The sequence below is a fragment of the Arvicanthis niloticus genome, chromosome 1 (assembly GCF_011762505.2).
Source record: "Arvicanthis niloticus isolate mArvNil1 chromosome 1, mArvNil1.pat.X, whole genome shotgun sequence".
Taxonomy (NCBI): Eukaryota; Metazoa; Chordata; class Mammalia; order Rodentia; family Muridae; genus Arvicanthis; species Arvicanthis niloticus.
Window position 1 is genome coordinate 112,120,961 of NC_047658.1, and position 23,684 is coordinate 112,144,644.

At 50.5% G+C, this 23,684-nt stretch overlaps 1 protein-coding gene across 3 annotated transcripts in view; it reads right to left on the reverse strand.

Annotated features, from left to right (window-relative positions):
• Positions 1–23,684, reverse strand: part of Lrp5 (LDL receptor related protein 5) — a 100,040-nt gene that overhangs the window by 32,332 nt on the left and 44,024 nt on the right. For all 3 annotated transcript variants that reach the window (XM_034505885.2, XM_076914641.1, XM_076914642.1), the window contains 5 exons: positions 15,441–15,837; positions 12,613–12,784; positions 6,877–7,093; positions 4,359–4,648; positions 257–483 (listed from right to left, as the gene is read on the reverse strand). In XM_034505885.2, the coding sequence (XP_034361776.1) occupies positions 257–483; positions 4,359–4,648; positions 6,877–7,093; positions 12,613–12,784; positions 15,441–15,837 (1,303 nt within the window). The remainder of the gene's footprint in view (positions 1–256; positions 484–4,358; positions 4,649–6,876; positions 7,094–12,612; positions 12,785–15,440; positions 15,838–23,684) is intronic.

Below are 23,684 nucleotides of genomic sequence, written 5' to 3' on the forward strand. Positions count from 1 at the left end.
AGTGGCTTTTAAGACAGCCCTTATGAAAGCAGCCAGAGTTTAGTATCTGACAGCAGCATCAATGCTAGCCTCAGTTTCCCCTCTTTGAATTAGAAAGATAATCTTCTAGGGTTCTGCCAGCCTTGGGACCTGTGAGGCTAGTGGCAAGCAGCACAGCCGATAGCACCAAGTGCTTGGTGGGGCCAGTCACTCGAAGGCAGAGGCCTGTGAACAGACAGAAGGGCTGCATCGTGTGACAGACAAAAGCAGTCCTCACCCTTTAGTAGGATCCAGAGCCAGAGACCTGGGGTTGTCGAGGTCTCTCCACACAAGCACCTGCCGGAACTGCCCATCCAGCCGGGCTACCTCAATCCTGTTGGTCCCTGTGTCAGCCCAGTAGAGGTTCTTGCCCATCCAGTCCACAGCCATTCCTTCAGGGTAGTCAAGGCCAAACTCAATCACGTGCTCCACTGAGCTCCCATTCATGAAGGCTCGGCTGATAGTCTGGGAGGGTGAGGAAGGAAAAGGTCATGTTAGGGTCCAATATCAACCCAGGAGACAGAGCAGAGTCTCCAAACGACGACTCTAACACAGGAAAAGATGACCTTTATCACGAGTCTTAAAACACTTGCAATGATCACACCTGAATCTGGGAGTGAATAAGAATATAAAGGTCGGGAGCAGAGAGATGGTTCAGCAGCTAAGAGCACTGGCTGCTCAGTCGTGCGAACTAGAGGCCAAGTGCTGCACCTACCTCAGAGAGCTCACAAACTCGAGGGATCCGATGCTGTCTCTGGCCACCGGGAGCACTGAACATCCATGTGCTCATATAGTCATACGACTATACACATACATAAGTAAAACAAAATTCTGCGTGTGCGTGTGCATGTATGGCATAGAACTTTTCAAACAACAAGAAAATGCTCTAGGAACTGTTAACAATTAGGGAAGAGGGCGTGGCCAGAGTGGGCTCAGGGGTCAGGTGCCCAAGTCCAGTTCTCAACGCCTACATGATGGATGACCTTCAACCATCTATAAGTCTAGTTCAGGGAATCCAGCACGCTCTTTTGACCTCCAAGGGCACTGCACACATGTGGTGCACACACATACAAATAGGCAAAACACTCATACACACAAAATAAATACATCTCTAAAAAATAAAAACCTGGGGGCTGGAGAGATGGCTCAGTGGTTAAGAGCACTGACTTCCAGAGGTCCTGAGTTCAATTCCCAGAAACCACATGGTGACTCACAACCATCTGTAATGGGATCTGATGCACTCTTCTGGTGTGTCTGAAGACAGCAACAGTGTACTCACATAAAATAAATAAATCTTTAAAAAATAAAAATAAATAAATAAATAAAAAACTGCCTGATATGGTGGTGCACACCTTTAGTCTCAGCATAGGGAGACACAGGCAGGCGGATCTCTGAATTTGAGTCTAGCCTGGTCTTCAGAGCAAGTTCTAAGACAGCAGGAGTACATAGATAAATCCCACCTCAAAAAACCAAAATAAATAAGAATTAGGAAAAGAGACCTGACAGAAGGTCAGGAGGGCCTGCTGCTTTTGCAGAGGACCTGAACTGGGTTCCTAGTACCCACATCGGGCATCTCATAACTACCCATAATTCCAGCTCCAGAGGATCTGACACCCTTTTCTGGTCTCCACAGATATCAGTGTACATCAGACGAGCATAAATAAAAATAAGCATTAAAAAAATAAGTAAATAACCACAAGAAACAAATAGTAACATAAGATATGCATGACCATCTTTCTTGGCCGCCTCCCTGGCCCTGCCCTCCTCTGTTGGAACAGGATAGTCCAGGCTGGTCTCAAACTCACCACAGTTCTCTTGCCTCAGACCCCCCAATGGCTTCAGGCATGTACCACTATACCCAAGGATAAATGATTTGTTTGTTGTTTTTTGAAGAGAGGTAACTGAAGTATGTTAGTGACCCAGTGCATTAGGACAGGGATCAGCTAACTTTTACAAAAAGGACGGAGAGCTTTCAGCTTTCTCACATCTCCCAGATGTAGCTGCTTTCCTCAAGAACAGCCATGGGCAACTCCTAAACACATAGGCATCACTATATTCCAGAACCATTTGCAGAATCAGCACGTTCCATGGGTCCCATTTAGGAGACAGGTCTCCTCCCCTGCTCCCCATCCAGAACAAAAACAGCTACACTGTGCGTGAAAAGAGTTATGAGGTAAACGGGCTGTGGGAGAGCATGGGGCAATGTCAAGTCACCAAGCATTTCCCACAGCACTCTGCAAAAGCCCTGGGCATGCCACCTGGACCTACAGCACAGCCATTCATATTTGCTTATTAAATTGTGGGCACTACACCTTTAGAGTCAAGAGGCAGAGGCAAATAAATCTCTGTGAGTTCAAGGACGACCAGTTTACATAGCGAGTTCTAGGCCAGCTACAGCTCCACAAAGAGATTGTATCCCAAAACATAAAAAACAAACAAAAGGAAGTGTATTAATATTTTATCAGCCTGAACTGAGTTATATTCAATACTATAATTCCTCTGTGTGTGTGTGTTTCCATGTATACATGCATGTACAGAAATGCTCAAGGCTGGTGTTGGGAGTCTTTTCCAATCATTCTTCCCCCTTACTCATGACACAGGTCTCTTAACTAAACCCAAGCGGACCCACACAACCAGTCTGGCCAGCCAGCTTGCAACAGAGTCCCCTGCCCTGGTGACAATTTTGGAATTTTGGTTTCTTTTAAAAACACAGAAATGTTATAATATATTTTTGTCTTTTGTCTTAATTAGGTGTGGGATACAGGGCCGCTTCAGACTGTCCACAACAGCTAACTATGATTTGCCTCATGCTCTAGCAGGGGTGTGATTTTGCCAGCTACAGATAATTTCTATGATTGTATGACATTTGGAATTCTGGGAATTTTTTAAAGGGTATATTAATGCTAGGGTCCCAAGAGGCAGAGTGGGTTGTTGGTCACTGTTAATTGTGGTTTATTAAGTATTCACAAAGAAGAAAGAGGAAATTTGACAGAGGTCAAAAATGCGCCAAGAAACTCACTGTCCCTAATCAGCAGGAGGTAGTCAAATGCAACAAAGCCCCCCTTCTAGCCTCTGACTTTATTCAGGAATCTCTTTCCTCTCTCCTTTTTTTTTTCCCCCCTATCTAGTGTTAGGGGTTGAAAGGGTGGAAAGAGTGGAAGAAAGAAAAACCACAAAGTAGCCAAAAACAGCTATACCCTGCCTCTGCCTTCAGCAGCTGGGATTTCAGGCAGGCTGCCACACCCACCAGAAGATCCAACCCTGGTTCTTACATTTGCTGTTTGCATGGCAAGCTTGTTGACCATTAAAATACATCCTTAGTCCCAATACTCTAATTTTTAAAAAGTAATTATTTTTATTTTATGTGTATTGTGTTTTGCTTGCATGTATGTTGTGTGAGGGTGTCAGATCTTAGAAGTTACATACAGTTGTGAGCTGCCATGTGGTTACTGGGAATTGAACCCCGGTCCTCTAGAAGAGCAGTCAGTGTTCTTAACCACTGAGCCATCTCTCCAGCCCCCATATACTCTAATAGTTTTAAGTTTAAAAAATGAAGCTGGGCAGTGGTGATACACACCCAGCACTCAGGTGTCAGAGGCAGGTAGATCTCTGAGTTCAAGGCCAGCCTGATCTACAGAACGAGTTCCAGGATAGCCAGGCTTACACAGAGAAACTTCATTTCAGGAAAATAAAAATAAAAACTAAAAAATGGTTTTTAGATTGACTTTTGTTTCGTGTTGGGGTGTTTTGTCTGAATGTGTCTGTGCATGCAGTACCTGTTAAGGCCAGAGGAGGGCACTGGATCCCTTGGAACTGGACTTTCCATCAGGAAACAATGTGGGTGCTGGGAATCACACACAAACCTGGATCCTCTGGAAGAGCAGCCAATGCTCCTAACCATGGAGCCATTCCTTAGGCCCCTAGTTTTTAAAAACATTTGATATGTACCTGTGTGTGCCCAAGTACATTTAAGTGCACTGTGTATATATATATATATATATAGTACCCACAAAGGCCAGAAGAGAATAGATCCCTTGGAGCTGGAGGCACAGAATATAGTGAGCCTCCTGAGGTGAATGTTGGGAACTAAATTCAGACCCTCTGGAAGAGAAGGAAGCATTCTCAGGTACTGAGTCATCTCTCTAGCCCTAAAGGTTCTGAAAGAAAGAAAGAAAGAAAGAAAGAAGGAAGGAAGGAAGGAAGGAAGGAAGGAAGGAAAGAAGGAAAGAAAGAAAGAAAGAAAGAAAGAAAGAAAGAAAGAAAGAAAGAAAGAAACCAGCCGTGGAGTGGAGGGCTGGCCTCACAGAAGCTGCAGGCGTGTGCAGCCTCACACTAGGTACCTTGAGGCTGACGTCAGTCCAGTAGATGTGGTTGTTGGACACATCGAAGTCCAGCGCAGAGGCCTCCTTGACACCTGTGAGAGGGATGGCCACATCATTGTTGTTAGTCTCCAGGGAGATCCTGTGGATGGTGGCTCTGCTGGTGAACACCAGGAAGGCCTCTGGGATTATGCAGGTCTTCATGTCACTCAACAGCTCCAGACCAATGGGGCAGCCGCATTTGGTGGCATGAGGGGTGAAGAAGCAGAGATGGCTGCACCCTCCGTTTCTGTCCGCACATGGGTTGGTTCCTGTGAGGCAAACACACAGCTCTGAATGGCAGCGGTCTGTCGAAGGGGAGGAGCACCCAGCTCGCAGGTATGCGTGCCTGTATTCCCGCCACCCACCAAAAGGGGACCCGGGAAAGAAGAGTTAAAGCCTGGACGGTGGCAGCCAAAGCCTTCTCTACTATGGTCAGTTAGCAGCCACAACACAACAGGTCTCTACCACAGCAGGTCCCGGGGTGTCACACCTGTTTTTTGTGGAAACTGCATACAGAAGGTTTCAAGGTACCATTCAAACGAGGGGTGGCCCAGCCTGAGCTACATCCAGCCCATCAAGCAATGGTGCCACAACTCAACAACTGGTCAACTGCTCCTCCTCAACGCCTAACCTAATGACATTGGTTCTTCTTGTTCTTCCAGAATGTTCCTTAATTCACTGACTGTCTTAGCAACCTCTAAAACTCAGGTTTGCCATGGCCAGCAAACGACATCTATCTTTGATTAGAGCACTCAGAAGGTATCATTCATTTATTTTGGGCCAGCCTGTTATCTCACTCTGCTTCCAAATTGCACCCTTAGCAACTTAGTGTTAAGAATTTAAACTAAAGCCGGGCGGTGGTGGTGCACGCCTTTAATCCCAGCACTTGGGAGGCAGAGGCAGGCGGATTTCTGAGTTCGAGGCCAGCCTGGTCTACAGAATGAGTTCCAGGACAGCCAGGGCTACACAGAGAAACCCTGTCTCGAAAAACCAAAAAAAAAAAAAAAAAAAAAAAAAAAAAAAGAATTTAAACTAAAAAAGGAATGTTCTTCCCCTTATCACAGATGGGGGTGAGGGGCAATTTCTTAAGTTTACTTGTCAGCCCATTGCTTCATTCTCATCTGCTGCCTAACAGACGCAGGTGGGCCTGGCCTTCTGTGTCCTGTGCATGGCAGGTGTATTTTCACAGGTGGATGGTGAAATGAAGCCTGTCAGTCCTGCAGGTTGCCATGTGGTCTACCACAGTGACAGGAGACATAAGCCACGCCTGTGGTCACCCATGCCGCCTCCCTGCTGGGCCTTTGTTCAGCTGTCTTTCTTCTGCCAGGCACACCCCGCCTGATCCTGCAGATCCAAGTTCAACTGTCTGCCTCCTACTGGTAAAGCTGGGCACCTCGGTCATGTTTACTGTGTGTGCATATATGCGATATGTATGAGTGTATGTGTTTGTGCCTGTGTGCGTGCACATGTGTATAAGTGTGTGTCGTATGTATGGGTGTGTGTACATGTGTGTGTGCATGTGCCTGCATGTGTGTGTGTGTGCTTGTGTGCCTACATATATATGTATGTATGACACGCATACACACATAAACACACATGCTGTAGCTCATATGTAAAGGTAAGAAGACAACTTTTAGGTATGGTGTCCTTTTCCACAGTGTGGGACCTGAGCACTGAACTCAGGGTATCAGGCTTGGCAGCAAGCACCTATACCCACTGAACCATCTCGTCAGCCCAAAGATTTGGTTTTTCTTTTTTGTTTTGTTTTTTTGTTTTATTATTTGTGTGTGTGTGTGTGTGTGTGTATTTGTGTCACATGTGTACAAATGTTAGAGATGGTCAGAAGAGGACAGATACCCCTGGTGCTGAAGTTCCAGGTGGTTGGTTGGGTTGGGGACAGAGCCTGGGTCCTCGGCTCCAGCCTGAGGCAACTCTCTAACCTCACGCCTACCCGCTGACTGCAAACAAGTGGCCCAAACCACTGCAGGGTCTTCTTGCATTTATTTACTAGACAAAGCCTGCCTGAGACTAGCAGACCCAGGCACGGCACCAAGCATGGGAGTGGCCTGCTTGTCAGGTAAAAAGTGTGTGTCTGAGAGGCACAGCTCGGCTCAGCCACAAACAAGGTAGATACAGCGAGTCCCAGGTTTCCACCTGTTCCTCACATGGCTTCTCCTTCCATTCCTAGTGTTCTTGAGATGGAGCTAAAATTACCACACAGCTGGCCTGAGGCACTGCAGCTCTTACCAAGGCCTGGCATACAGCAAGAAGTCCCATGTCAGCCTCAGCTATTCCCATCTAATCTAACCCTTGACCGCTACCTGTGTATCCCTGGGGAACGTGCCACCCCCCACTCCCACCTATCCTTAGCCAGACACAGTCACCACTTCCTGTCTTGTCCATCCTCAGAGTGGAATACCCTTCTGGACACGAAGGCCAGGTCTGAACCTGTCACCTTTCCTGGTGCTGACTGGCCAAGTGGAGGTTCAGGACTCACCGACAACCTTGGCCACGTTCACCGCTTTGAGTCCCATCAGGTCTGGGAGTTGATCAATGATGACATCCCGGCTGGCCTTGACCTTGTGTACCCTCTCAATGCTGCGTCTCTGCCAGTCGGTCCAGTAGATGAAGTCCCCCAGCAGCGTGAACCCAAAAATGTGTGGGAGCTTGTCCTCTAGCAGGGTCTGCCGCTTTGTCCCGTCTATGTTGATCACCTGTGTGTGGGCAGAAACAGGAGTCTGGATAGGCAGGGGCTACACCAACCAAGAACCAACCTGGGGCCTGCCTCAGGCTTGAGCTGCCCCAGAGCCTCTGCTTCATTAGCACCTAACCAGGTGCCATGAGATGCCAGGTTTTACTGAAAAAAATGACACTCCCCATGTCCTTGGCTGATGGAGGAGAGGCTGCTCCTCCACCCTCTACAGCCTGGGTGTGGACACTGTGAACAGGCAAAGAGTCCTCTCTCCCTAGTGCTGCTGAGGCACGCATGGGGGGGGGGAGGGCTGGAGTACCAATGAGGGGATCACAGAACAGGGTGGGCACTGTGGGAAGGCTTCCTGGGATCCATTAGCAACATCTGCTAAGGCACTGGGGTGGGCATACAATACAGTTTCAAAGGGCAGGGCCAAATCACAGTCTGGGAAAACTCTGTCCCTTCTGGGCACCTCTAGTGATAAATCGAGCCCCGCAGGCCTGTGGTACTTTTCCTTTCCTGTCTATGCTGGCACACAAGAGCCAAGTCTTCTTCTAGAAAAGGCTATGCCAGTTAAAACAAACATTTAGGCTGGGGGTGTGGCTCAGCTGGTACAGTGCACACCTGGCATGATCCCAAGCACCAGTGAGCTAGGCTTGGCAGGGCATGCGGACGATCCTAGCACTCAGGAGGGGAAGAAAGGAAAAGGGTCGAGATTATCCTCAGCCACACAGTGATCAAGACCAGTATGAGCCCCAGTATTCTCATTTTGTTGAGGTTTTGTTGTTTTTCCTTATTTTGAGTGCTCTAGCTGCATTTACACCTGTGTGCCAGAAGAGGGCATCAGATGCCATTACAGATGGTTGTGAGCCACCCTATGGTTGCTGGGAATTGGACTCAAGACCTCTAGAAGAGCAGTCAGTGCTCTTAACTGCCAAGCCCCTTGTTGATGTTTTTTAAAGCCACAGGATGAGTGGCACCCTGGTGACCCATGAAGATCAACAGTGGCAATCGCAACATCCCAGGCAGAGAAAGGGATGAAAAACACACCAGGTCATTACAGACAAGCCTTGGCTGCTCTCCTGAGAAAGGTTGTACTTAGGAGAACAGACAGCAAAAACTACAAGGCGGGCGCTGAATACTGAACTGCTACTGTTCACAGCAAGAGATGAAATGCAGCAGGGAAGACAGTGCAATTTGACCACCTACCACCAGGGGTCGCCCCCACTCTACCCCATGATCTTTTAATGAATGTCCTTGAATGAGTCCTTGCAGATTATGGGCCTCAGTCTCCTTCTGCATCAGAAGACCAAACTAATCAGTAGGTAACCCACCATGGAAATATAATAAAACAAAAAACCAAAGCTGGGCTCCAATCTAAGGCCATTCAGAGTTGGAGGCCATCGGAACTGCTGAGAACCAGGTACGTGCAGGTGCTTGGGGAGGTTTGGGGGTGTCTAGGCTGGAGACTGCAGCTAGGGCTGAGCTAGCTGGCTCAATGGTGTTAACTGGCTCAATGGTGTTAAGTGAGCAGCAGAGGGCAGTAACAGACAGCTTCAGTTCGCACAGCCCAGAGTCCATTCTTCTTTGTTTTGTTTTCCAAGACAGAGTTTCAGGCTAGAGAGATGGCTCAGCAGTTAAGAGCACTGACTGCTCTTCCAGAGGTCCTGAGTTCAATTCCCAGCAACCACATGGTAGCTCACAACCATCTGCAATGGAGTCTGATGCCTTCTTCTGGTGTGTCTAAAGAGAGCAATGGGTTACCTAGCGACTCTAATTCCTCAATACTGGCCAAGCCTGGGAAGGATGCCAGAAGAAAATAATCCTCAGGTAAGGAAAGACAAGACAGCAGTTTTACCTACCAGAGGTCAGACCATCTCCCCCACCCCACATGTGCATGTGCCACGGTGTGAGTCAGAGGAGAAGCTGCAGGAATCAGCCCTCACCTTCCATCATGTGGGTCCCAAGGCTCTGAACATAATTATCACAGGCTTGGTCACAAGCAGCTTCGCCTGCTGAGCCATCTGGCTAGCCCCTTGTTCTGTTCATATTTCCTTCCTTCTTTATCATCTTTCTTGAGATAGGATCTCATATAGCCCAGGCTGGCTCCAAATTCACTTCTGTTCCTCCTGCCACTGCCTCCTGATGCTGGAATTACAGGTGTACACCACCATGTTTGGTTTATGCCATGTTTTGGGATGGAACCCTGGATCTCATGCACGATAGACAAGCATCCTACCTCCTGAGCTACATCCCTAGCCCTACTGATAAGACTAAACTTTGCAAGCATCGTAATGTGAGCCGCAGTAGGGACACACTTTCCCTGGATCCATTCTAGAACAGTGAAAGAAGCCCACAGAGAAACCAGGGAAAAGGGTGGCAGACACCAGGTGGCTCCGCCTTGGCTCCCACTCCTGGGTTGCCCTGAAGCAAAATGAGAGGAGGCCAGAGCTTTCCTGGCTAGGTCCAGCCACACCCAGGGTGAGGACAAGATTGGATCTGGGCTAGCACAGTGGCAGAGCTTCCCAGGTGACTCCTCCCTGTGACAGAGAGAGAAAATGAAAATGGCAATACGTAGTTCTTACCTGCTCTAATGGGTGGGAATAGAAATTACAGAAATGTGCTATGGTGGCTGTGTGTGCGTGTGTGTGTGTGTGTGTGTGTGTGTGTGTGTGTGCGTATGTGTGTGTTGTACATGCTAAGGCCCAACTCTGAGCACTAAGAAGTTACATCCCCAGCTCCCTGTTACAGCATCCTGACTAACTGCCACACATCTGCACAATTAGCTCAGCAGCTCTCTGGCCTTCCCCAGACCCTTGAACCTAAGGAGGAGCTGTCATTCAAGTTCCTGGGGGACCAGTTCTGCAGCAGCTGCCACCTTCCCTAAGGTCACACACTTATAAGAATTCCCAAACCATGGGCTGGGTGTGGTGGGATTCAGAGAACATCCTATTCTGACCCAAAAGGAGGGCACAGACCCAAGTAGAGTTCAGGAAACCCAGACCCAGGAATGCTATGGTCAGGAGAAGACCCCAGAGATGGGTTTTCTGAGAAGGGGCAGCAGACTGTACGGGACAAAAAGCATGGCCAGCTTGGAGCCTGTCATGGTAGCTGGTCTCAGGAGGACAGAGGCAGGCAGGTAGAATCTAACAACTAAAGATTCTACTTGGATTGGTGCAAAGAGAAGGAAAATGCCTACTATGAACCTATGGCTTACACACACACACACACACACACACACAGAGAGAGAGAGAGAGAGAGAGAGAGAGAGAGAGAGAGAGAGAGAGAGAGAGATATATCAGCAAGTATATCACAATTCCTCTACCAAATATACACTCAAGGGAGGGAAGAAACTGTATTCAGACAAAAATGTGTACATGAATATCGACAGGAATCTCATTCCTGACAGATGGACAAGAGTGAAGGTCTGAGGAGACACTTCAAGGCATGTCCCACACACGGGCATGTGACCAGCTACAGAAGAGGAGGAAGTGTTTGTGCAGGGACAGCACAGAGCCTGAATACAGTATGTCCCCAACAAAGCCAGACATAAAAGGCCATATCGAGAAGTCTAGTTATAGAAAATATACCCATAAAACCAAGTCACAGAGACGGAAAGGAGAAGAGTGTCCCCAGAGGCTAGGGACAGAAGCATGGGAGTAGCTATGACTGAACGTACTAAAGACCACTCTGCTGGGAGCACAGAGCAACAGCTCTGTGGACCAGCATCTCTGGGTGCTTATGTATCCCTGTCAGGCTCCCATTGACAGCTAGGGTACCAAAGACCAAGATGCCTTAGCTGCCCTGGAGGAAGAAGCTGGCTTCAGCTCACTGGTCCAGGAGACGCAAGCTCACAAGCAACAAAATGACTTCTTTTTTGAAAAAGAGAGACTATCAATGGGGAAGTCCATGATAAACAAGGCAGCTCCCTGCGTCCCCAAGAGGAGGACAGCTCCCCATTCTGACCCTGAGCTCATGTTCCCCCTGGCACTGAAGACTCCCCTTCCCCAGGAAACAAAATTTCAGACAACCTCTTCTCCAGCTCCTTATCCTCTCAGAAGCCACTCAGCTCAGGCCGCTCCAGAACCATAAAGAGAGTGTCCTCAATGGTGGTTTCAACAATCATGGTGCCCACAAACAAGGAGCAACAAGAAGTTACCAGAAAAAGCAGGAAGCTGTCCACCCTGAGGAAGGGCACCAAGCAGGGTAAAGGAGTGCTCATGATGCTGACAGGGTCACCAGGCCCTGAGAGCCCATCAAAAGTACCCAAGCAGCTCTGCCAAAGACACACAGGCACTGAGGAAGTGGCAGCTGCTCAGGGAACCTGGACTGTTAATCCCAACAACACCAACTGCTGTGGTCCAGCCTGCCACACTCACAGCGGTACAGCCACTGGCTGCAACAGTTTTCAGTTTTATCTCCTAAGCTGCTTGGAGGATACCTGAGGACCCAGTATTTTTTGATTGTTTTGTTTTGAGACAGGGTCCAACCATGTAGCCCAAGAAGACCTAGGATTCGCCACGTAACTCAGCTGATCTCAAATTCATACCAATCCTCCTGCCTCATGCTTCAAAGCCAGCACAGACCTCCTCAAGGCCTTTCAGACTGTCAGAATGAGACCTCAGAAACCATTTTTTTAATTGCATATTTAATTTGATTTTTAAACTTTTAAAATTTTTTCATTGTGTGAGAGAGACAGAGACAGAGAAACAGAGACAGAGACAGCCACGGGATGGAGGACACGCATGTGTGGCACAGCTCATATGTAGAGCTAAAACACACTTGCAGGAGTTGATCTTCTTCTTCTAGCATGTGGGTTCCAAGACTAGAACTCACAGCAACCACATTCCCCACTGAGCCAGTTCCCATAAACCATTTTGTTTTTCTTTTTGAGATGGGGCTCAGTATGCAGCCCTGGCTAGCCTACTATTTAGCATACTGGCTAGCCCTGGAACTTACTATTTAGACCAGGCTAGCTCAGTCTCACAAAAGATCCGTCTATCTGCCCCTTCTTTCCATGTGCTAGAATTAAAGACATGTGTAACCACACCCCTTTTGCTTGTTTTGGGGGAAGGGTTATTGGTTGTTTTGTTTCTTTCTTTTCTGAGACAATATCCTAATATCCCAGGTAATATCAGACTCACTACGTAGTCAAGGACCCCAAATGCCCAGTCCTTCCGCCTCCACCTCCTGAGTGATCAGATTCTATACTACCACACCCTATGTGTGTGATACTGGAGACTGAGCCCAGGGCTCTTCCATACACGCTAGGTGAGCATTCCACCAGCTAAGCCATATGCCCAAACCCCTCACGATTTCCTTGAGGATTCTATTTGGCCATGTAGCAGGACACAGCCATCCACTGATGCCCATGGCAAACACATGGGATGGGCTGAAGGGTGTCCAGGCCTGGCCTCTGCATAAAATTTTGGGCTTCAGGACAACACTGAAGAATATGGTCACATGATGCCACTATACAGGGTGGCTTCTTATATTTGTATGCTCCTTCACGGACATCTGTGCTCCAGAGGCCTCACTCACCTCGATTTTATCCGTTTTGGCATCCCCCCAGTACAGCTTGCCCTCCTGCAGGTCCAGGGCCAGTCCGTTGGGCCACCCAAGGGAGGTGTTCACTAGGACATGACGATCTCGTCCATCTAGGTTGGCACATTCAATTTTAGGGTTCTCCCCCCAGTCTGTCCAGTACATGAGGCTAGAGAAAAAGCAAATGGCCATGATAGTGTCTGTTCTGCCCTTGCTATACCCCAATTCTGAGGGACACACCTACCCTAGTCTGTTATCCAACACAGCCTACAGCTTGATAGGCTTATCAGTGCACCCCATCAGCACAGGACAACACTGGGCTCCCAGGGGCTGCAGGCTCAGATCCCAGCCCATAGGAGACTTCTGGAAGTGACCCTGTAGATCATCTGGGGCACTCCTGTCCGTGAGCTGTTTACTAGAGTCCAGAGCATTAGGGAGAAGGGTAACAGGGAGTCTTCTAGAAACAGAAGCAAAGTTCCCATATACCCAAGGAAAAATCTGGAGGGCGGCAGAGGGCAAAAGTTTTAATTCAAGAAAATCCAGGCCACTCTGGGCTCAAGACAGAGCCTTGTCACCTGCTACCTCTGACCTGCCTCCTGGTGCCCTCTGTATGAAACACTCCTCCTGGGACCTGAGCTCACGCACACTTCATTTGCCATCCCATTTCCCTGGATGCTCAGGCTCAGAAGTCACAGTCTGGGAAGGGCCCTGGCATCTGCTCCTGCCTCATCTCACACACGAGACCTCTGTGGCCATGGGGCTGTGACCTCACTGAGTTCTGGTGGTGTAGCTGGGAGTAGATCCTTAAGCTTCCTGACCCATCACCTAAGCTGACCACCAGAGCCCCCTGCTTCCTCACCCTCACCCACAGCTTCAAATAACCCCAGTGCTCCTTGTCATCATCCTCTTTAGGGACAACCCTGCGCTTTGGCCACCACCACAGAGCAAACTCTTCTGTGTACTTTCAGGCCCCAGGTCTCTGAAGAGCTGCTGCTGCACAGAACCTCCCCACACTCTCCACCACCCGCTGCCCCAAGACCGTGCTCCCCACTGCTGGACCTCCACACACTCTCCACCACCTGCTGCCCCAAGATCGTGCTCCCCACTGCACAGAACCTCCCCACACTCTCCACCACCCGCTGCCCCAAGACCGTGCTCCCCACTGCACAGAACCTCCCCACACTCTCCACCACCCGCTGCCCCAAGACCGTGCTCCCCACTGCACAGAACCTCCCCACACTCTCCACCACCCGCTGCCCCAAGACCGTGCTCCCCACTGCACAGAACCTCCCCCACACTCTCCACCACCCGCTGCCCCAAGACTGTGCTCCCCACTGCACAGAACCTCCCCCACACTCTCCACCACCCGCTGCCCCAAGACCGTGCTCCCCACTGCTGGACCTCCACACACTCTCTACCACCTGCTGCCCCAAGACCGTGCTCCCCACTGCACAGAACCTCCCCACACTCTCCACCACCCGCTGCCCCAAGACCGTGCTCCCCACTGCACAGAACCTCCCCACACTCTCCACCACCCGCTGCCCCAAGACTGTGCTCCCCACTGCACAGAATCTCCCCACACTCTCCACCACCCGCTGCCCCAAGACCGTGCTCCCCACTGCACAGAGCCTCCCCACACTCTCCACCACCCACTGCCCCCAAGACCGTGCTCCCCACTGCACAGAACCTCCCCACACTCTCCACCACCCGCTGCCCCAAGACTGTGCTCCCCACTGCACAGAACCTCCCCACACTCTCCACCACCCGCTACCCCCAAGACCGTGCTCCCCACTGCACAGAACCTCCCCACACTCTCCACCACCCGCTGCCCCAAGACCGTGCTCCCCACTGCTGGACCTCCCCACACTCTCCACCACCCGCTGCCCCCAAGACCATGCTCCCCACTGCACAGAACCTCCCCCACACTCTCCACCACCCACTGCCCCCAAGACCGTGTTCCCCACTGCACAGAACCTCCCCACACTCTCCACCACCCGCTGCCCCCAAGACCGTGCTCCCCACTGCACAGAACCTCCCCACACTCTCCACCACCCGCTGCCCCCAAGACCGTGCTCCCTACTGCTGGACCTCCACACAGGACCCCTTCAACCTCTCTGGTTTACAAGGCCCCACAATGGGCTGTGCCAAAAGCCTGGGGCAGGGCCCATAGGTAGGCAGGATGTGGCACTGGCACCAGCATCTGTGGGCATCTGCAGCTCCTGCTGTGTTCCAGTTCCTCACCGCAACAGGGAACACATTTATACTCAGTGTTCGGAAGACCGCAGCCATGACTCCTGACCAGCCCTGTCCCTCAGACACAGGTTCCCAACCCTACCCAACATCACCCCCAGACTCCCACAGCACCCTCCCCATCAGGGTCTGGTCAGTTTAAGTTCTAGCACACCACCGGGCACAGCTGCTGGGGTCAGAGGCTCCAACTTAGCCGTGTCCCCTTGGCACTGATATGGGTTTCTGGGGATCTGAATTTATCCTCATATCTGCACAGCAAGCACATAACTGCTGAGTGATCTCCCGAGCCCCATTCCAGTTCTTTGGTGGATCCTAAGCATCACCTTGGGTTCTTATATTTGCTAAGCAGGAACAGAGCCATCGCCCGGCCCTGCAGGCTTTCTCACCACTGCCCCGTGGCCTGTCCCTGAGCACCTCCAAGTCCGGTCCAAGGACCAACTGCAACCGCAGCACTGCAAGCCATTTGAGAAATACTCTTTTTAGATCAGCCCTACTCACTGACTCAGAACTCTGCATACCTCGGGGGCTGGGGAGCAAGGGACTACCCCAGAGCCCACCTGTAGTCTCAGCCTTACCCCATCACAGGGTGCAACACAATGGCCCGAGGTTCGTCCAGGTCCTCAGATACCAGGATCTTTCGGGAGGTGCCGTTGAGGCGAGTCACCTCAATTCTGTCAGTGCCAGTATCTGTCCAGTAGAGGTTCCGGGCAACCCAGTCCACAGCAATGCCATCGGGGTCGTTGATCTCAGTGTTCACAAGTGTCTGCGCACCTGAGCCATCCAGGTACGCCCTGCGGATAGCCCGCACCTCGTCATCTGTCCAGTACACGTAGCCCTCCAGTGGGTCATAGTCGATGGCAATGGCATGCCGGATGTCGCCCACCTGCAGCACTATGTCTGTGAAGTCAGGTGTGTCCAGAGAGATCCTCCTCAGGTCTGTCCTCCGGGCCAGCAGCAGCACTTCCTCAGCCCCTGTGGAGACACAAGCAGTGAGGTCAGACGTCTATCACTATGGCAGAGGCAGAAGCCTGGGCCTGCAGTGAAACATGCAGGCATGTCTCAGCCAGGCCCCTAGACCACAACAGTGGCTGCAGGGGTTCTGTGAGGCTGACACTGTTTTCCTGTTTTACAGAAGATAACACTGAAACACAGAGAGGTTAAATAACCTCTCTGGTTATTTATAAATAACCGGCTGGAAGGCCTCAGGCAGGCCATGTGGCTTCCGCCTGTGTGTGAGAGCCTCTGCCTCATGTCCCTCTCCTGACCACAAGCCCACCTCTGCAAAAGATCCCACTGGAAGCACAGGGCTCCAGACCCCAACCGCCAGTTCTTCTCTTCTGCTCCATCCATCAGGCATCCTTGTCTTGCTCTGTCACCCAGCTCCCTGCCCGGGACAGAAAACTGTATCAAGTAAGGTCTGCCATGCACGGTGCTGGGATAGAGGAAGCCTGCTCTAAAGCTCAGAGCCCTCTCCCCAACTCCCCCGGATGCTTGCTGCAGAAGCACTAACACAAAACTTAGGACCATTTGACATGCCAGGTAACTGAGGCGGAGACCAAAAGCAAGAGAGCCAAGCGACCTGAGCCCAGACCAGACACTGTAGAGTTCCTTCTACAGTGGCCTAGACCCAGTGGGCTCTGTAGAATGAGGTCCCACAGGAGATAAGCAAGGAATACACTTCCAATACATCTTGGAGTCACTGTGAGTTGTCAAAAGTCAACATGGCACTGGACACTGAGACCCTGTGGGCAGTAGAAAAGCTGTGAAACCCGTGTTTCCATGGCTACTGTGACACTCTGGGGCCTTGGGCACAGTGCAGAGAGCCTCCAGCACATCAGCAGGAGTGTGGAGGTGTGAGGGTTACTCTCTGCCATCACATGGAGGAGTCCAACAGTCCCCTCCAAGAGCTAAGTCAGCATAAGGCCCTAAAGGGTCATCAGTAGGGACTCTTCCTAGCCACTCTGAGAAACACTGTGAGTTAAGGCTTGGTGACTACGGCAGTAATTCATTGCTGAGCTAAGCCCATGGCTGTCAAGCGGCTCTGTCATGGTGAGCAGGGTCCTCTGGAACCCCTGCTGCACAGCATTTTCAGGCCTTTTTAGTTTTACAAAGAAAAATACGGAAAGCACATCAGGGACCCCGAGACAGGGCTACAGCCCAGCCTTGTATACAAGCTGTACCACAGGCTTCCAGGCTCTTAATAGAAGGCTCTGGTCAAAGCCCAGGCCAGGAAGGGGTGGCTGCAGAGGGGCCTCCCACCAAATGCTTGCCAAGGCTGGTGGTCTCCATGGCTGATCTCTGAGAAGGGTCTTTAAAAGTGAGGTCAGGGGCTGGAAAGATGGCTCACTGGTTAAGAGACCTCTTCCAGAGGTCCTGAGTTCAATTCCCAGCAACCACATGGTAGCTTACAACCATTTGTAATAAGATCTGATGCCCTCTTCTGGCATGCAGACATACATGCAAATAGATCACTCATACATATAAATAAATAAATCTTTTTTTAAAAAATAGTGCGGTCATAACATAACTGTAGGCCTGGGGTGGTCCAAGGAGACAAGGGACAGTGCTGGCCATAAAGAAGAGAGGCCTGCCTACTGCCCAGTGCCTTCAGAGCCAGTAAACGCTGCTTGTTTAAATACCAAGGAAGCAAACAGTTTAGAAACTAAAAGTTAGAGTAAATACTTGCTTTTTAAAAGTTTCTTTGTGTGTGTGTGTGTGTGTGTGTGTGTGTGTTTGCATGTGCCCACACGCACACATGTATATGTGTGTATAGAGCAACAGACAACTTGGGTTCCCAGGATCAAACTCAGGTGGTCATGATTGGCAACAAGGCCCTTTACCTAAGGTGAAGCCTTCCCCTCTCCTGAAGCACTGACAGCCACTGGGCCTAGCTGTGTGGACACCTGGCTTCTCTCTCCATTTCCCCCAGGAACACACAGGTAGGGCCAGGTGCCAGGCACAGGGCATTGCCTTCACACCCTAAACCTGTGACTTTACCAAGATAAGTTTGTTCCTTCCCTGATCTGGGGTTCAGAAGTCAAGAATCAAGGTGCAGCAGGGCCAGCTCCCTCCCTGGGCTCTAAGGGAGGGGTCCTTCCTGAGTCCTTCAGCTCCTGGTATTGCCGGAAATACTTGGCGTTCCTTGGTTCATTGCCAATCACTCTGATCCCTGCCTCCAGCTTCACACAGCCAACTGCACTGTATGTCTGTCTCTACGGTCTTCCTCACAGGAGGACACTGCTCTGTGGATCCACCGAACCCACCATGCCTCTACTTCAGTTCATAACTTCAAGAAAAGCATGGTGTCCAAACTGGATCTCAAACATAAGAGACTAGGATAAAAGTTTTCAGAAGGATGCTCAGGCAATGCTGGAAGGCAGGGACTCCAAGCAGAAGGGACATCTGGACAGTGACACAGTGGTCACTCTGAAGCACGGGTGGACAGTACATGCTGTTAATATATGCTGAGCTCAGAGACCAGCATGCTCACCATGGGAGAGAGCCATCGGATAGGACACACTCTACTGAGGACCCGCCACACACAGGGCACTAGGCAGCTCCAAACCCAGCCTGTCCTTAAGAAAGCCACAAGCAAATAGCTCACTGTGTGTGCAGCAGGATTCCAACCACAGACGCAGACAGCCGGACAGACTGCCGCACTCAGATAAAAACCTGAAGGGAAACAAGCTCAAAGGGCCACAGGGTTGATCTGGGGTTCTCTAATAAGGCTGGCAAATGTTTCCCAAGAGGGACCACGAAGAGACAAACACCCCAGGGAAAGAGTCTAGTCACAGCACTGAAACAAGGCGGCGTGGCTACACATGGCCAGTCACATTTAGAAACACTGACACCTGAAGCTCCCTTCATGCTACAGGTCAGAGCATAATTCTGATTTTCTTATTATCTGTGTAAAAGGGCATATGTCATTCTGAGCCCCCAGGCTGTGGGGGGACCTGCAGTGAGCACTGTGGTCATGGCTAGGAGGGCTAGCCCTTGTAAAAGAAGTATGCCTGGGGCCAGTGAGACAGCACAGGGAAAGACAAGTCCAGTTCCTGGAACTCATGTAAATAGGAAAGGAGAGAATGAAGTTGTCTGTGAGCTGCACATGGTGCCATGGTATACATGGGCCCACACGCATGTACAATGATAAAATAAAAAGGAGAAGCAGAAGAGAGGACTCAGCGGTTATGAGCACGTGCTGGTGGTACTGCAGAGGACTTATGCTCAGGTCCCAGAACCCACACAGTGATCACAATGATGGGGGTTCCGGGTCCTGATGCACACACGGGGTGCACATAATGCAGGCGAACAAACACATAAAATAAGATCTTTTGTTTAATAAGAAAAGAAAGGAAGAGATGGAAAGGGAAAGGAAGGAAGGGGGAGGGGAAGACACAGTCAAGAACTATAAAAACAAGTGGCTTCTAGTGCCTGGCATCTTGACTGAGTCCTGGGGAAGTCTGATTGAGTTCTAGTGTGTCACAGCTTCTTCAAGTGTTGCAGTCACTCAGGCGGTCTGGACAGCAGGCTGGGACCTTCTCCCCACAGAACACAGCACAAAGCCTGTGCTGCAGTGCACAGACACACACCCAGACACACGTCTCCAGAACAGCAAAAATCCAATACCTGATAGGAGAACCTGCAAACAAGCCAGACATCCCATAATACACAAGATGAAGAGAGGGAGGAAAGGGGTTCATTTTACATCTCAGGGGGCATTTGTGCCTATAGGTGTTTACAGAGACACATTTGCGTCTGCACGTACACTATGAACAAATAATGCATTTGGACTTGAATGCATGGGGAAAGTGAAGATCAGGCCAGCCAGATGCCTCAGTGGGTGAAGGTGCCTCCCGCCAAGCCTGCTAACCTCGTACAAGCTCCAGGACCAGAGTGGCGGGCAGAACCAACTCCTTTGAGTTGCTCTCTGACCTCCACACACGCACTGTGGCACATGTACACACACACAGTGAATAAAATAATAAATAAATACCCAATAAAAACTTGTTAGAGAGAAGTGGAAAACATGTGGACCTGTTAACAAGCAGCTTCGGCCAGAAAACAGGCTTCTCGGTCATTTAAATGTTATTTATTTATCAGGCTGGAGAGAAGGCTCAGCAGTTAAGAGCACTGGCTGCTCTTACAGAAGACCTGGGTTCAGCTCCAAGTACCCAACGGTGGCTCACAAACACCCGGAGCTCCAGTTCTAGGGGATCTGACACCCTCTTCCGACCTCTGAAAGTACCAGGCATGCACATGGTACACACACATGTAGGAAAAACACTCATACACATGCATAATACTATAAATTTCCTTCCTAGTTTATACTGATGGCTTCCTTTCTGAAGTAAACATAAATTTTTCCTTATAAGAGGAAAAAGGCTTCTGAACTGGGATCAGGTGTAGACTGGGAAGGCTTTCAGACTAGGAGGGATGTGACCAGGGTGCAGGCTTCTTTCCCTGGAGCCAGAACTGAGGACAGGCAGCTTAGGTTCTGCGGTCGTGGTATGGTGGAGGGAAGATCAGGGTGAAAAGCAGGGCGGAGGTAAAATCCTCAGCCAACTACAGATGTGGCCCACGCTCATCAGTGCCTTTGCTGGAGCATGGGAGGTGGATCCACTGGCAACCCACTCAACACATGAGAACTGAAAAGCTATTCTCTCCACAGAAAAGTTTTTTTTTTTCTCCCCACAACAAGAAAACTAATAATCTCTCTTGGGGATGTGGCAAGATGCAATTAATACAAGAAAGAAGGCAGGTACCCCAGGAAGAGCTCATGGCTATAGTGGACAGCCCAACCCTCCCACAGTCTACCATAATCGCAAGGTAACAGGCTGCTCCTAAGCCCAGCCCCTCTGTGAGGCTGCACGCAGCCTAGGAGGCATCCATGACCCCTGTGACTGTACCCTGCCAACTCCTTTCTTATGGAGACAGAAAGCCCAGATCCAGCCCTTCTCTGTCCCCAGGATTCCTGCCCTGGTCTTCTCCTAGGCCACCCTCAGAACAGGCATGGACAGCGTCTTCCTTAGCTCTAAGGCCCGACTGCGTGGGCAGCTCAGTGACTGAGCGGGTCTCCATTCACTCTGCAGTCTAAAAGGCCGTAAACAGCCTGGGCCTGCGGTTTCCCAGCTGGCAGGTGGCCAAAATCTTTTTGTTTTTTTTTAGCAATTGATTAAGTTTCTCCACTGCCCCCTTAGGGGGTAAGTGGTTAAACAAATGCCAAGAGAAGTACCTTGGCCTGGGAAACCCTGCCTAATGACCACAAGTTCACAGGCCCAAAGGAAGTGGCCAGAGCTGTCTTGGGCTTTGCTCATAACCTGAGACTCAAGTGACTGCTTGAATGGCTCACCCCAAGACCAACAAGCATGCATAGGAAGGCTGAGCTCATGAGGAATGAATGGCCCCAGACACCAGGCCTGAGTTCTGGGCTGAGAGCATAGCTCTCAACTAAGTCACTTGCTGCCCAGCACAGTGTGAGGTCAGAGCCAATCTTACGTGTGCCCCTTTCTCTTCCATTTCCCATCAGCCTCTCACTGGTTCCCTGCTTTCCCTCTCTACCATGACCCTCAGGCCACTGAGCGGGTACTCACATCAGCAGTATGGTCTAGTGGTCAGCATAAGCTCCAAGGGAAACAGGCCTGAAGTCAGTGCCCAACTACACTGTCTACCGTACAGCCTTGAACAGCTACGCTCTCAGCCCCAGCACAGACCCCTGTGGCAATGAACACTCCTCCCTCTTCTGAAGGTCACAGGTGACACAGAAAGTATGGCTTTCCTTGGCAAATTAAAGGTTGGGGCAGAGGGCTGGGAGACTCCAACCCAGGGTGAGGTGACTGCAGGCTACACCTGGCCATGCTGCGCTCTTCATGGTCAGCTCGACAGGATTAGGAATCACCTGGGAGACACATCTCTATGTGTGTTGTGAGGGTGTTTCCAGAGAGGCTTAGCGGAGGAGAAAAGACCCATCCTGAATATGGCAGCACCATCCCTTGGACTGGGGTCTCAGACAGTAAACTAAGCTCCAGCATTCATCCGCTTCCTGGCTGCAATTCGGCAATGGACTCACAACCCTGCAGCCGTCCATCCCCGCCATGATGGATTGTGCCCTACAGCTGGGAGCCAGAATAAACCAAACCCTTCTTTACGTTGCTTTTTGTCCAGCATTCTGTCACAGTGACAAGGAAGAGTCTAGTACACACTTCTCTGGGCTCAAGGCTCAGTTCTTCTTAAAAAAGCCCTGTGTCTAAAAACATAGTAGGCATTCTATACATGGCAGTCTGTGCGTGCATGCGTGCGTGCGTGTGTGTGTGTGTGTGTGTGTGTGTGTGTACACACATGCTCATGTATGCGCGAGTGTACATGTGTGCGTGCGTGCATGTACGCACGCACTCATATATGTGCGTATGTGCATGTGCACGCGCGTGTGTGTGTGTGCATGCATGTGTATGTGTGTGTGCGCTCGTGTGTATGTGTATGTGCTCGCATGTGTGAATGTGAGTGCAGTTGTTCACAGAGGTCAGAACAGCATCAGATATCCTAGAGCTGGAGTTTGAGGCTGTTTGGAGCCGCCAGACATGGGTGCTGGGAACTGAACTGAGGTTCTCCATCCACACAAAGTGTCAACCTCTGAGCCATCCCTCTAGCTCCAGCCGTAGTTATTTCTAGCGCTGGTCACACACTGTCTGTCCTGCAGCTCCTGGAGCTGACTGTGACCCAGTGGCCAGCTGTGCACTTTGCGTCAGGAGTCCACACCCCAGGAAGGGTGGTCCCATCAGCGCTGTGAGCATGCTCTGACTTTTGTGCACGGTTCCCCATCTGAGAAGCAGGACCACCCCAAACACCCTCAAGCAGCTCCAGGAAGAAGTGAATGAAAGCAAGGCTGAGACCATGGCAGCTATCTCCACCCTGAGGGGACACTGTTACTGCCATCCATGGTGGCCGGCTAGAGTCCAAATAATCGACTACACTTAGCTATGTGAAAACATCATTTTTCCTTAGGTCAAAGATGACTACCAGCAGCCCACGTGGTTCACTGAAACCGGGTTGGCACGTGTCTGTAATCAGAGCACTCTCGAGGCAGAGGCAGGAAGACCATCACAAGCTTAAGGTCAGCCTGATCTCATAAAATCAAAATAAATAAATTTAAACACAGCTGAAAAGTTCAGAGGCAGGATCTCAGGTGACATTCCCAAGTGGACAAAGCGCAAACCCAGACTTCACAGTCACATAAGGAGACCATATGCTCCCACACCATGTCCCTGAGGGAGGTAGAGAGGATAAGGCAGCCCCACTAGATGCAGCCCAGCTAGCTGCTAAAAATCCCAGACATAACCAGAGAGCCTCAGCTCTTGCCACGACACTAACAATGTAACCAGCTTCCCGGGTCCTGACCCTGATCCACTGGGAAGCTACAAGCGAGGGAGCTGAATCCATTTGTCCTTCATGGCAGAGTTGGAAGCATAATCTAAGGCACATGCCATCCCTCAGAGGGCCTACAGCGGAGTCAAGGAGACATGGCATCAGAGCAGGCCTCTGAGGGCAAGCCTGGAGCAATGGCAACCAGGCAAGCACAGAAGTGTGTGTGTATAGGGTGGGGGGAGGTCTAGGCAGCATGGCCAGAAAGGAGCTAACTTATTTCCAGGAAACAGGAGTACAAGATGAACAGAGACTGGAGGCCAGAAGGGGCTGGAACCTACACACTTCTCTGAAAACAAGCAGGAGGCCCAAGTGTCAGCTGAGTACTTTGGACCTGGCAAGATTCCTTCTAAGTGGTGGAGAACAGAAAATCTCATGCTCAAAGAGTGAGTGTATGTGTGTGT